Source organism: Helicoverpa armigera, chromosome 8, assembly GCF_030705265.1.
Source record: "Helicoverpa armigera isolate CAAS_96S chromosome 8, ASM3070526v1, whole genome shotgun sequence".
NCBI classification, from domain to species: Eukaryota; Metazoa; Arthropoda; class Insecta; order Lepidoptera; family Noctuidae; genus Helicoverpa; species Helicoverpa armigera.
In genome coordinates, this window is record NC_087127.1 from 8,305,740 (window position 1) to 8,319,426 (window position 13,687).

General features: G+C 40.6%; 1 protein-coding gene across 1 annotated transcript in view; it reads right to left on the reverse strand.

Annotated features, from left to right (window-relative positions):
* Positions 1-397: 397 nt before the first annotated feature.
* LOC110374717 (uncharacterized) overlaps positions 398-13,687 on the reverse strand; it is a 31,919-nt gene continuing 18,629 nt past the window's right edge. Inside the window, exons 7-29 of the mRNA XM_064035815.1 lie at positions 11,952-12,044; positions 11,672-11,761; positions 11,317-11,397; positions 10,977-11,054; positions 10,529-10,594; positions 10,108-10,191; positions 9,551-9,631; positions 9,136-9,216; positions 8,713-8,793; positions 8,156-8,236; positions 7,741-7,821; positions 7,318-7,398; positions 6,346-6,426; positions 5,921-6,004; positions 5,506-5,586; positions 5,091-5,171; positions 4,253-4,333; positions 3,825-3,908; positions 3,410-3,490; positions 2,712-2,780; positions 2,257-2,337; positions 1,385-1,477; positions 398-1,128 (exon numbers count right to left, since the gene is read on the reverse strand). Coding sequence (XP_063891885.1) covers positions 1,023-1,128; positions 1,385-1,477; positions 2,257-2,337; positions 2,712-2,780; positions 3,410-3,490; positions 3,825-3,908; positions 4,253-4,333; positions 5,091-5,171; positions 5,506-5,586; positions 5,921-6,004; positions 6,346-6,426; positions 7,318-7,398; positions 7,741-7,821; positions 8,156-8,236; positions 8,713-8,793; positions 9,136-9,216; positions 9,551-9,631; positions 10,108-10,191; positions 10,529-10,594; positions 10,977-11,054; positions 11,317-11,397; positions 11,672-11,761; positions 11,952-12,044 — 1,900 coding nt within the window. The 3' untranslated portion in view covers positions 398-1,022. The remainder of the gene's footprint in view (positions 1,129-1,384; positions 1,478-2,256; positions 2,338-2,711; positions 2,781-3,409; positions 3,491-3,824; positions 3,909-4,252; positions 4,334-5,090; positions 5,172-5,505; positions 5,587-5,920; positions 6,005-6,345; positions 6,427-7,317; positions 7,399-7,740; positions 7,822-8,155; positions 8,237-8,712; positions 8,794-9,135; positions 9,217-9,550; positions 9,632-10,107; positions 10,192-10,528; positions 10,595-10,976; positions 11,055-11,316; positions 11,398-11,671; positions 11,762-11,951; positions 12,045-13,687) is intronic.

Genomic DNA, 13,687 nt, shown 5'->3' on the forward strand with positions numbered 1-13,687 from the left:
TAGCATACTTATTGAATTGTTTCTAAGAAGTTAAAAATATGTAAAGGAAGACAGCTATTAGCCGTCGGCTATACATAATCTAGTGCTTGTTTAGAAAGGGTCACTGACCTTCGCAAGATGTTGACTAGCAATAGGCTATAAACTAAAGCATTAATATATAGCATTAATAACTATAGCCTAGTTATTCCACAAATTCATTGTTATCAAATGATCATGAAGTCAAAATAAAACAAAGAAGAACATTCATAATCTTTTAATTTATTTCATAATTTTCATACTCAAAAGTTATAAATTAATTTAAATACAATAGTAAGTAGGTATGTAATACATTGAAGTAAAATACCTAATTTACAAACAATTTTTAGGTTAAATATTCTAAACATCATACGATAACAAAGAAAGGAATTAATTAAAAACATGTTAATACTTTTTGGCATATTTAGTCAAATGTATTCAAACGTAACGCGAAACTACAAGTATTAGATTAGAGGAACATGCTACGAATCAAGGACTGTTTCGACGATGGGGCTGTATGTAAGGCGTATATTTTTTTAATTTATTTTGAGACCGATATAACATTTAGTTAGATTCTAAACCTCTCCCTCTTTATTACACATTTTATTTACTACCAATAATAATATCTGAGAAATTTACAATAAGTTTAATTTAAGTCTAGTTATTATTACTTCTCTATAATAAAGGGCGAGGAGTGAGGGTAAACTAAAGTGTACTTTCACACTCCTCAACTAGAGAGTATATATGATGTAGGTAATCAGATGTAGACCTGTAGGCACGTGACCGCCAAGTTCGGGGAACAAATAACTTTTGATAAAATTCCTTTCTGACCTCATTAAAACTTTTAGAAAAATAAGTTCTTCAGTATCGCAGAAAGACAAAGAAAAGACCATTATTACTGTAACATCGAACTAAATATTTTATTAGTCAATCACAGAGTTCCGAAGAAAGAATTTTGTTTGTGGATATAATGGTGTTTAAAAAGGACGGTTGCTAGATTCTGTCGTTTACATTACACTGTCTTGGGACCGTTTGGAGCCAATGGGGAAGTGAGACAGATCAATCTCATCGATGGGGTATTCAGCTCTGTACCTCTTCTTGTCGAAGCTCGAACTGAAATATGCGGAATACATTAGAACATTGAAATTACAGTCATAGTTTATTCTTGAAGTTGGAGTGGGTTTTATTTATCATTCAGCTGAATATTAATAGTTCGCTGAAGTCTGTTGTTTAAGGAAGTAACTTCATCTAATAGTGAGTGTGCCGTGTTCTAGATCATAGCTGCTCTTCTCGGGAACATACCTACAGACGGACTTTCAATCGGGCTTATACCTATAGGTGTATTTTTTAAGGTATTAATTTTTCTTACATGTGGGAGAACCGCTTGGAGGGGAAGACTTTGATGTTTGACTGGTCGAGCTCATCGAAGGTGCGTTTCTTCAGGTACGTTTCCACTCCGGACCTGAGAAATACAAAACTAGATAAGTCGGTTAAAATCTAAACGATGTCCTTAAAGTAAACGTGGTTTATGCTGAACAAGAAGTCACGTTAACACATTCTACGACGTTTACGACTGATTTTAAATATAACGCATACTGGTAACATCTTGTTTACATATCATATGTCTCTGACGCGTTAATCTCGTCGAAGTTGTTGCGTTTTTGCACCAAAGCATTTAGTCCAGACCTGGGCAACATAAAACAATTCGATTATTTCAACTGGGACTCCTTAACTTGGCCCTGGTTTTAACAAACTGAGGCGAAGTACCACATTTACACAGTCTTTTATATTGTTGGCGAATTCCGGAGTGTCACTTCCATGGTCCGCGGGTGGCGTTGGATGTAGGCAGCGAGGGATTACACGTTTCCTCAGGGCTCCTTTCTCAGGCCGGGCCGAAATATCTTGATGCATTTTTAAAAACTTTCACCAATCAGCTAGGAGTCTTGAAGTTTGGGACTTGATACACCTATGCACAGGAAAGAACGTAAGTAAATGTAGGTCAAGTGCTTGATTTCTGTCCAGTGTTGTTCGATTGCCGTTTCATCGTTTTTTACATAGAGTACACCTGTGTCTGCCAAAATGATTGTGTCCTGAAATATGTCTTGCGCAGCTGGCTGATCCTTCAAAATAAATCAGACACCATGGCCGACAATAAAAAGAATAAAAAAAATATAGGAACCTGAAAGCTATATCGTAAATTTACAAATGTAACGAATGTCATACTACCGTGTTTATGATTACCTTGACTTGAAGGGTGGCAACTCTGACCGGTCGATCTCGTCAAAGTTGCGCTTTTTCAGCAACATGCGTAGTAGTCCAGACCTGAGCAACATCATCATCAGTCTCTTGCTATTGTGCCTCTGCACAGCATAGGCCTCTTCTCATTTAGAGAAGAGATGAGCGTTAATCACTAGGTTTCCTCTGGACATTTTCACTCCTTACTGTGACTTTGGAAATCCATAGAGAGAACAGCTACCGTTGCAGATAATCCGTCTTGACCTCATTAACATTTTTAATTCTTGTTTCTTTCACAATTTATTTTGGTTCATGCTAACCGAGAAGTAATATAACAAAATCTTTGTGGTTTTGTTTTGAAAGCAATATAAAAGGAATTTAGAATTATATCACATATAACGAATGTCATACAACTGTATTTATAATAACGAATGTCTAAGTACAACTGAGTTCATATTTACCTTTGCTGCTGGAAGGGCGGCAACTCTGACCGGTCGATCTCGTCAAAGTTGCGATTATGCAACCACAACCTAAGCAAATGATTATCAGTCTTTTGTTATTGCCCTGTAGAGCACAGGCCTCTTCTCATACAGAGAAGGAATGAGCGTTAATCACCATGTTTTCTCAGGATATTTTCACTGTTTACTGAGTCATTTGACTGTCGTAGAGAGAACAACCGTAGATGGAACTTTGGCGGTTGAGGAGTTCACTGCCTACTCCGTTTGTCCCGTTCTTTGAAAGTCTCCCTCCTGGACACGATCTCCCGAGAAGAGTTTGGCAGTCCTTAAACAGACTCCGAACTCAGGTCGACCGAAACAAAGACAATCGGTCCAGGTGGGGTATCACTGTGCCCTGAAACTTGCTCGCGGCAGGACCTCATGAGCGTATCCGGCCGTACTCTCGCTGTGGGCTGACAAAGTGTAGTCTCACTATAAGACATGTCATCGACACGAAAGAAGTAAAAAACCACCGTGGCTGATAATCCATCTTGACCCCACTTAACATTTATAATCATTGTTCGTTTGACAATTTTTCATGGATCCTGCTAGCCCAGAAGTCATTATAAAATATCGTTTCTGGTCTTGCTTTGAAAGCAATATAAAAGAAATTTAGAATTATATCAAATATAACGAATGTCTACTACTGTGTTTATATATACCTTTGCTGCTGGAAGGGTGGCAACTCTGACCGGTCGATTTCGTCAAAGTCGCCGCTTTGCGGCATGCGTAGTAGTCCAGACCTGAGCAACATCATCGTCAGTCTTGCTATTAACCCTCTGCACAGCACAGGCCTCTTCTCATACAGAGATGGAATCAGAGTTAATCGCCAGATTTGCTCAGGATATTTTCACTGATTACTGAGTCATTTGACTTCCTTAGAGCGAACAACCGCCGTGGCCGACAATCCGTCTTGACCCCATTTTTTATAATTATTTGTTTTACAATTGCCATGGTTCATGCTAACCGAGAATTCATATTAAAATATTCTTTTTGGTCTTGCTTTGAAAACAATATAAAAGGAATGGGAATTATATCAAATATACGAATGTCGTACTACCTTACTGTCGTATTTACCTTTGCTGCTGGAAGGGTGGCAACTCTGACCGGTCAATCTCGTCAAAGTTGCGCTTTTGCAGCATCATGCGTAGTAGTCTAGACCTGAGCAACATCATCATCAGTCTTTTGATAATCTCTCTCTGTACAGCACAGGCCTCTTCTCATACAGAGAAGGAATCAGATATAATCTCCAGGTTTCCTCAGGATATTTTCGGTCTTTACAGAGTCATTTGAGCTCCATAGAGAAAACAGCCACCGTGGTCGATACTCGGTTTGGTCACCATTCTTATTTTGATTTTATTGTTCGCTTGACATTTTATTTTGGATCATGCTAGCCCAGAAGTCATATTAAAATATTACTTCTGGTCTTGCTTTGAAAACAATATAAAAGGAATGGGAATTATATCAAATATACGAATGTCGTACTACCTTACTGTCGTATTTACCTTTGCTGCTGGAAGGGTGGCAACTCTGACCGGTCGATTTCGTCAAAGTCGCCGCTTTGCGGCATGCGTAGTAGTCCAGACCTGAGCAACATCATCGTCAGTCTTGCTATTAACCCTCTGCACAGCACAGGCCTCTTCTCATACAGAGATGGAATCAGAGTTAATCGCCAGATTTGCTCAGGATATTTTCACTGATTACTGAGTCATTTGACTTCCTTAGAGCGAACAACCGCCGTGGCCGACAATCCGTCTTGACCCCATTTTTTATAATTATTTGTTTTACAATTGCCATGGTTCATGCTAACCGAGTATTCATATTAAAATATTCTTTTTGGTCTTGCTTTGAAAACAATATAAAAGGAATGGGAATTATATCAAATATACGAATGTCGTACTACCTTACTGTCGTATTTACCTTTGCTGCTGGAAGGGTGGCAACTCTGACCGGTCAATCGTCAAAGTCGCCGCTTTGCGGCAACAAGCGTAGTAGTCCAGACCTGAGCAACATCATCGTCAGTCTTGCTATTAACCCTCTGCACAGCACAGGCCTCTTCTCATACAGAGAAGGAATGAGCGTTAATCACCAGGGTTCCTCAGGATATTTTCACTCCTTACTGAGTCATTTGACTTCCTTAGAGACAAACACCACCGTGGCCGATAATCCACCTGGACCCCGCTAACATTTTTATTTATTGATTGTTTGACAATTCATCATGGATCCTGCTAGCCCAGAAGTCATATTAAAATATTACTTCTGGTCTTGCTTTGAAAACAATATAAAAGGAATGGGAATTATATCAAATATACGAATGTCGTACTACCTTACTGTCGTATTTACCTTTGCTGCTGGAAGGGTGGCAACTCTGACCGGTCGATTTCGTCAAAGTCGCCGCTTTGCGGCATGCGTAGTAGTCCAGACCTGAGCAACATCATCGTCAGTCTTGCTATTAACCCTCTGCACAGCACAGGCCTCTTCTCATACAGAGATGGAATCAGAGTTAATCGCCAGATTTGCTCAGGATATTTTCACTGATTACTGAGTCATTTGACTTCCTTAGAGCGAACAACCGCCGTGGCCGACAATCCGTCTTGACCCCATTTTTTATAATTATTTGTTTTACAATTGCCATGGTTCATGCTAACCGAGAATTCATATTAAAATATTCTTTTTGGTCTTGCTTTGAAAACAATATAAAAGGAATGGGAATTATATCAAATATACGAATGTCGTACTACCTTACTGTCGTATTTACCTTTGCTGCTGGAAGGGTGGCAACTCTGACCGGTCGATTTCGTCAAAGTCGCCGCTTTGCGGCATGCGTAGTAGTCCAGACCTGAGCAACATCATCGTCAGTCTTGCTATTAACCCTCTGCACAGCACAGGCCTCTTCTCATACAGAGATGGAATCAGAGTTAATCGCCAGATTTGCTCAGGATATTTTCACTGATTACTGAGTCATTTGACTTCCTTAGAGCGAACAACCGCCGTGGCCGACAATCCGTCTTGACCCCATTTTTTATAATTATTTGTTTTACAATTGCCATGGTTCATGCTAACCGAGTATTCATATTAAAATATTCTTTTTGGTCTTGCTTTGAAAACAATATAAAAGGAATGGGAATTATATCAAATATACGAATGTCGTACTACCTTACTGTCGTATTTACCTTTGCTGCTGGAAGGGTGGCAACTCTGACCGGTCAATCTCGTCAAAGTCGCCGCTTTGCGGCAACAAGCGTAGTAGTCCAGACCTGAGCAACATCATCGTCAGTCTTGCTATTAACCCTCTGCACAGCACAGGCCTCTTCTCATACAGAGAAGGAATGAGCGTTAATCACCAGGGTTCCTCAGGATATTTTCACTCCTTACTGAGTCATTTGACTTCCTTAGAGACAAACACCACCGTGGCCGATAATCCACCTGGACCCCGCTAACATTTTTATTTATTGATTGTTTGACAATTCATCATGGATCCTGCTAGCCCAGAAGTCATATTAAAATATTACTTCTGGTCTTGCTTTGAAAACAATATAAAAGGAATGGGAATTATATCAAATATACGAATGTCGTACTACCTTACTGTCGTATTTACCTTTGCTGCTGGAAGGGTGGCAACTCTGACCGGTCGATTTCGTCAAAGTCGCCGCTTTGCGGCATGCGTAGTAGTCCAGACCTGAGCAACATCATCGTCAGTCTTGCTATTAACCCTCTGCACAGCACAGGCCTCTTCTCATACAGAGATGGAATCAGAGTTAATCGCCAGATTTGCTCAGGATATTTTCACTGATTACTGAGTCATTTGACTTCCTTAGAGCGAACAACCGCCGTGGCCGACAATCCGTCTTGACCCCATTTTTTATAATTATTTGTTTTACAATTGCCATGGTTCATGCTAACCGAGAATTCATATTAAAATATTCTTTTTGGTCTTGCTTTGAAAACAATATAAAAGGAATGGGAATTATATCAAATATACGAATGTCGTACTACCTTACTGTCGTATTTACCTTTGCTGCTGGAAGGGTGGCAACTCTGACCGGTCGATTTCGTCAAAGTCACCGCTTTGCGGCATGCGTAGTAGTCCAGACCTGAGCAACATCATCGTCAGTCTTGCTATTAACCCTCTGCACAACACAGGCCTCTTCTCATACAGAGATGGAATCAGAGTTAATCGCCAGATTTCCTCAGGATATTTTCGGTCTTTACAGAGTCATTTGAGCCCCATAGAGAAAACAGCCACCGTGGTCGATACTCGATTTGGTCACCATTCTTATTTTGATTTTATTTAAAATGGAATGAGCGTTAATCACCAGGGTTCCACAGGATATTTTCACTCTTTACTGAGTCATTTGACTTCCGTAGAGACAAACACCACCGTGGCCGATAATCCGCCTGGACCCCGCTAACATTTTTATTTATTGATTGTTTGACAATTCATCATGGATCCTGCTAGCCCAGAAGTCATAATAAAATATTACTTCTGGTCTTGCTTTGAAAACAATATAAAAGGAATGGGAATAATATCAAATATACGAATGTCGTACTACCTTACTGTCGTATTTACCTTTGCTGCTGGAAGGGTGGCAACTCTGACCGGTCGATTTCGTCAAAGTCGCCGCTTTGCGGCATGCGTAGTAGTCCAGACCTGAGCAACATCATCGTCAGTCTTGCTATTAACCCTCTGCACAGCATAGGCCTCTTCTCATACAGAGAAGGAATCAGATATAATCTCCAGGTTTCCTCAGGATATTTTCAGTCTTTACAGAGTCATTTGAGCTCTATAGAGAAAACAGCCACCGTGGTCGATACTCGGTTTGGTCACAATTCTTATTTTGATTTTATTGTTCGTTTGACATTTTATTTTGGATCATGCTAGCCCAGAAGTCATATTAAAATATTACTTCTGGTCGTGCTTTGAAAACAATATAAAAGGAATGGGAATTATATCAAATATACGAATGTCGTACTACCTTACTGTCGTATTTACCTTTGCTGCTGGAAGGGTGGCAACTCTGACCGGTCGATTTCGTCAAAGTCGCCGCTTTGCGGCATGCGTAGTAGTCCAGACCTGAGCAACATCATCGTCAGTCTTGCTATTAACCCTCTGCACAGCACAGGCCTCTTCTCATACAGAGATGGAATCAGAGTTAATCGCCAGATTTGCTCAGGATATTTTCACTGATTACCGAGTCATTTGACTTCCTTAGAGCGAACAACCGCCGTGGCCGACAATCCGTCTTGACCCCATTTTTTATAATTATTTGTTTTACAATTGCCATGGTTCATGCTAACCGAGAATTCATATTAAAATATTCTTTCTGGTCTTGCTTTGAAAACAATATAAAAGGAATGGGAATTATATCAAATATACGAATGTCGTACTACCTTACTGTCGTATTTACCTTTGCTGCTGGAAGGGTGGCAACTCTGACCGGTCGATTTCGTCAAAGTCGCCGCTTTGCGGCATGCGTAGTAGTCCAGACCTGAGCAACATCATCGTCAGTCTTGCTATTAACCCTCTGCACAGCACAGGCCTCTTCTCATACAGAGATGGAATCAGAGTTAATCGCCAGATTTCCTCACGATATTTTCGGTCTTTACAGAGTCATTTGAGCTCCATAGAGAAAATAGCCACCGTGGTCGATTCTCGATTTGGTCACCATTCTTATTTTGATTTTATTTAAAATGGAATGAGCGTTAATCACCAGGGTTCCACAGGATATTTTCACTCTTTACTGAGTCATTTGACTTCCGTAGAGACAAACACCACCGTGGCCGATAATCCGCCTGGACCCCGCTAACATTTTTATTTATTGATTGTTTGACAATTCATCATGGATCCTGCTAGCCCAGAAGTCATAATAAAATATTACTTCTGGTCTTGCTTTGAAAACAATATAAAAGGAATGGGAATAATATCAAATATACGAATGTCGTACTACCTTACTGTCGTATTTACCTTTGCTGCTGGAAGGGTGGCAACTCTGACCGGTCGATTTCGTCAAAGTCGCCGCTTTGCGGCATGCGTAGTAGTCCAGACCTGAGCAACATCATCGTCAGTCTTGCTATTAACCCTCTGCACAGCATAGGCCTCTTCTCATACAGAGAAGGAATCAGATATAATCTCCAGGTTTCCTCAGGATATTTTCAGTCTTTACAGAGTCATTTGAGCTCTATAGAGAAAACAGCCACCGTGGTCGATACTCGGTTTGGTCACAATTCTTATTTTGATTTTATTGTTCGTTTGACATTTTATTTTGGATCATGCTAGCCCAGAAGTCATATTAAAATATTACTTCTGGTCGTGCTTTGAAAACAATATAAAAGGAATGGGAATTATATCAAATATACGAATGTCGTACTACCTTACTGTCGTATTTACCTTTGCTGCTGGAAGGGTGGCAACTCTGACCGGTCGATTTCGTCAAAGTCGCCGCTTTGCGGCATGCGTAGTAGTCCAGACCTGAGCAACATCATCGTCAGTCTTGCTATTAACCCTCTGCACAGCACAGGCCTCTTCTCATACAGAGATGGAATCAGAGTTAATCGCCAGATTTGCTCAGGATATTTTCACTGATTACCGAGTCATTTGACTTCCTTAGAGCGAACAACCGCCGTGGCCGACAATCCGTCTTGACCCCATTTTTTATAATTATTTGTTTTACAATTGCCATGGTTCATGCTAACCGAGAATTCATATTAAAATATTCTTTCTGGTCTTGCTTTGAAAACAATATAAAAGGAATGGGAATTATATCAAATATACGAATGTCGTACTACCTTACTGTCGTATTTACCTTTGCTGCTGGAAGGGTGGCAACTCTGACCGGTCGATTTCGTCAAAGTCGCCGCTTTGCGGCATGCGTAGTAGTCCAGACCTGAGCAACATCATCGTCAGTCTTGCTATTAACCCTCTGCACAGCACAGGCCTCTTCTCATACAGAGATGGAATCAGAGTTAATCGCCAGATTTCCTCACGATATTTTCGGTCTTTACAGAGTCATTTGAGCTCCATAGAGAAAATAGCCACCGTGGTCGATTCTCGATTTGGTCACCATTCTTATTTTGATTTTATTTAAAATGGAATGAGCGTTAATCACCAGGGTTCCACAGGATATTTTCACTCTTTACTGAGTCATTTGACTTCCGTAGAGACAAACACCACCGTGGCCGATAATCCGCCTGGACCCCGCTAACATTTTTATTTATTGATTGTTTGACAATTCATCATGGATCCTGCTAGCCCAGAAGTCATAATAAAATATTACTTCTGGTCTTGCTTTGAAAACAATATAAAAGGAATGGGAATAATATCAAATATACGAATGTCGTACTACCTTACTGTCGTATTTACCTTTGCTGCTGGAAGGGTGGCAACTCTGACCGGTCGATTTCGTCAAAGTCGCCGTTTTGACGCAACATGCGTAGTAGTCCAGACCTGAGCAACATCATCGTCAGTCTTGCTATTAACCCTCTGCACAGCACAGGCCTCTTCTCATACAGAGAAGGAATGAGCGTTAATCAGCAGGGTTCCTCGGGATATTTTCACTCTTTACTGAGTCATTTGACTTCCACAGAGAGAACAGCCACCGTGGTCGATACTCGGTTTGGTCTCCATTCTTATTTTAATTGCATTGTTTGTTTGTCAATTTCTTAGTTTATGCTTCCCGAGAAGTCACATAAAACATACTTTGGCCTTGCTTTGAAAGCCACATGAAAGGAATGTGAATGATTTCGAATATTATGAATGTAATGCATACAAGTGAGAATGTTACCTTGACTTGAAGGGCGGCAACTCTGACCGGTCGATTTCATCAAAGGTGCGACTATGGACTCCCAACCTAGGCAACATGATTATCAGTCTTTTGTTCTCGTCACGCTGTAGAGCACAGGCCTCTTCTCATATAGAGAAGGAATGAATGTTCATCACCACCTTTGATCGTGGCGGATTCCTCCAGGTTTCCTCACGAAGTTTTCAGTGTCTTCTCAGTCGTTGGTGATATCCTTGTAGAGATAGGCCACTGAGGCTGTCAATCGGTCTGAATGCTATTATTACCAATATCATTCCCAATTTTGCCAATTTTCGCAAAATTCAATGCAATATTACGGACAGTTTCGAGCTCGTGGAGGCAATGTGCCTATACCAATTTTTCATAATTCGTTTTTCATCGATCACATAGGGAATATATTTCTACGTCTTCAAAACACTGTATTTAAGTTTACCTTGACTTGAAAGGTGGTAACTGTGAAGCGTCGATCTCGTCAAAGTTGCGCTTTTGCAGCCACACGTGAAGTGCAGACCTGGGCAACATAATCATCAATCTAATGGAACTCGCTGCAGGTCACAGGCCTCTTCTCATACAGAGAAGGAATGACAATAATCACCACGCTGGCTCCAGTCCAGTCCAGGTTTATGGTTTCCTCAAGATGTTTTTCTTCACCATTATTCAGTCCTTGGTATCCAAAATTCACTCACTTTAGACAATAATTTACACACTAGGTACTTTAGAAGTAACATTGGTGCTTACCTGACTGGTAATCGAAACCACCAGTTTAAGTTTACCTTGACTTGAAGGGCGGCATCTCTGATGCATCGATCTCGTCGAAGTTGTTGCGCTTTTGCACCAAGGTGTTCAGTCCAGACCTGGGTAACATAAAAGCGGATTATTTGCAGTATTTAATAAATAAATCGTGTTTATTCTTTACTACTGAACTGTATTTATTTATTTACATATTGCCAGTTACATATTATGTAAATCATATAAAGTAGTATAGTTAACTCAAGCCTATTGTTTTAGGACGCTACTTAGACTGATAGTGGGTTTTGACAGTGAGCAAAAACGGTCTTTGAACCCTGCTTACACAGGTGCACAGTTAAAGTTAGTTATGTTAAATGAATATGTAATGTGTTTCCGTACGGGTAAGAGTAGCGCTTGGCGGAAAGATACGGCATTTGTGACAGGTCAATCTCGTCGAAGTTGCGCTTTTGTAACGGCTCCAGCCCAGACCTGAGGAATATAAAAACAAATTATTTTAATTGAAAATAAATTAGCACATCTATTCTCCAGCAATAAATATTATCAACAATTGATGTTACTTAGTAATCTCATAGAGATTCTCTTGTGTTCAAAAGTTACTATCTTTATAGTGATAAAGCTTACACAAGTTAATGTATAAATATTTAAGTTAATTCCATACGAGTAAGAGAAGCGCTTGGACTGCAAGAGCGGCATTTGTGACAGGTCGATCTCGTCGAAGTTGCGTTTCTGCACGAACGTATTCAGTCCAGACCTAGGTAACACCAAGCAATATTAATTTTAAACTACACCTGGATTCGATTAGTTCATCATTCCAATTTTGAAGATGGATTGGAATGATGAACTAACATTAGGTTTCTTGTAAGCATGTAGGAATGTAGGTACACGGCAAATCTACTGGTCGAGACAACAGCGAGGTGAGACTCATGCAGAGATTACACGAAGACAGTAATGCTCCTGCGGAGGTCACTGTCTAGAAAATAAACAGGCGCTCTATTTCCGCCAGCGCTTGAAAAACTGAGGCAAATACCAAGCCAGAGATGGTTGGCTGTCTTATTGGCAGCCACTGTGGGCTTTGTGTTAACTATGCTTAAGTTCAGAGTTATCTACGTAACAAAATTCGCCCCGTACCCGTACATTTATGGCGGCACCGTGACAGCGGTGCCGTATAAATATGTCCACAAGCTTTCATAGTGACCCATACAATACTGACACGGTGAAATTACCGTAGATTTGTGAACAAGAGACCTCAAAACCCTATCTTGATTCCAATTTTGGAAACAATTGCTACGCTATGCTATTTAAGACAATAGGGGCAATTTATTTTACGAAACAGTGAATGGACCGAGCAATTTCATATCATTAATGCTGTTTACATTTACCGCATTTTGTGAAGGAAATCCCTTGTGTACACTACATAATAAGTAATTGCCTGTTTATCTAGACACACGGCAGTGTGTCCGCCAAGTTCGAGCAAAATAGCGACTCACCGGCCGTGGGTTATATTACACGAACCATTTCGGGCCAAATTCGACCCCCCTATAACTCAAAATCTATTTTATTTACGCATATCAAATTTCTAGTATCTGTTGAGACCCCCTCACTTATCTAAAATACAAAATTTCATTAATATACCTGTATGATCCCTTGCTGGACCCTACAATACTTTAGATGATGGTGGAAAGGAATAAAAGATTGTTAAGTACTGAACACTACTGTATTAACCGAAACGTACTAAAGGTAAAGATGAGCTTAATGGACTATGAGTGAATGAAATGAGTGACGCAGCCCTTGTTGGCTGTAACGAGAACGCTTGACCAACTTGGTAGCTCAACGCGAACTGAACATATATTATGAATTAAAATGTAAGTGGCGTAAAATGCTGATGTGCGGAATGTGCGGTTGCACCGTACATGCTCCCGAGCGGGAAGATGAGTATGAGATGAACATGATAAGATGAGTAACAAGGTGATGCCAATTGGTCCTTATACTTGATGATTAACAAGGTGATTCCAATTGGTCCTTATTTAATGCTTAGAGTCTCTACTTGAACTCCGTTTTACGTGATATAGGCACTGTACACTTGTCTAACTTATGCACCTTTGGAATTTCTCTGTAATCTGACACACACGGAATTTCACACTGATTACGCGCACTAGCACTATATTCCACAGTGGATGATGACAGAGAGGCCCCAGCCTCTGCCCGTGCCGGGGTCACGTGTTGCGTTGCCTGTAGACTTGCCAATGCGGCCCTTGCCACCTCGAGAGAAGCGGTCCGCCTGTTGTGCAGCCGACGCCGTACCATGAAGCCTGCTCCAACCACCAACACAACTCCGATCATCACATAAAATGCTGTGTAGTGATGGATATCGTGATAGGAAAGTTGATTTGGTAA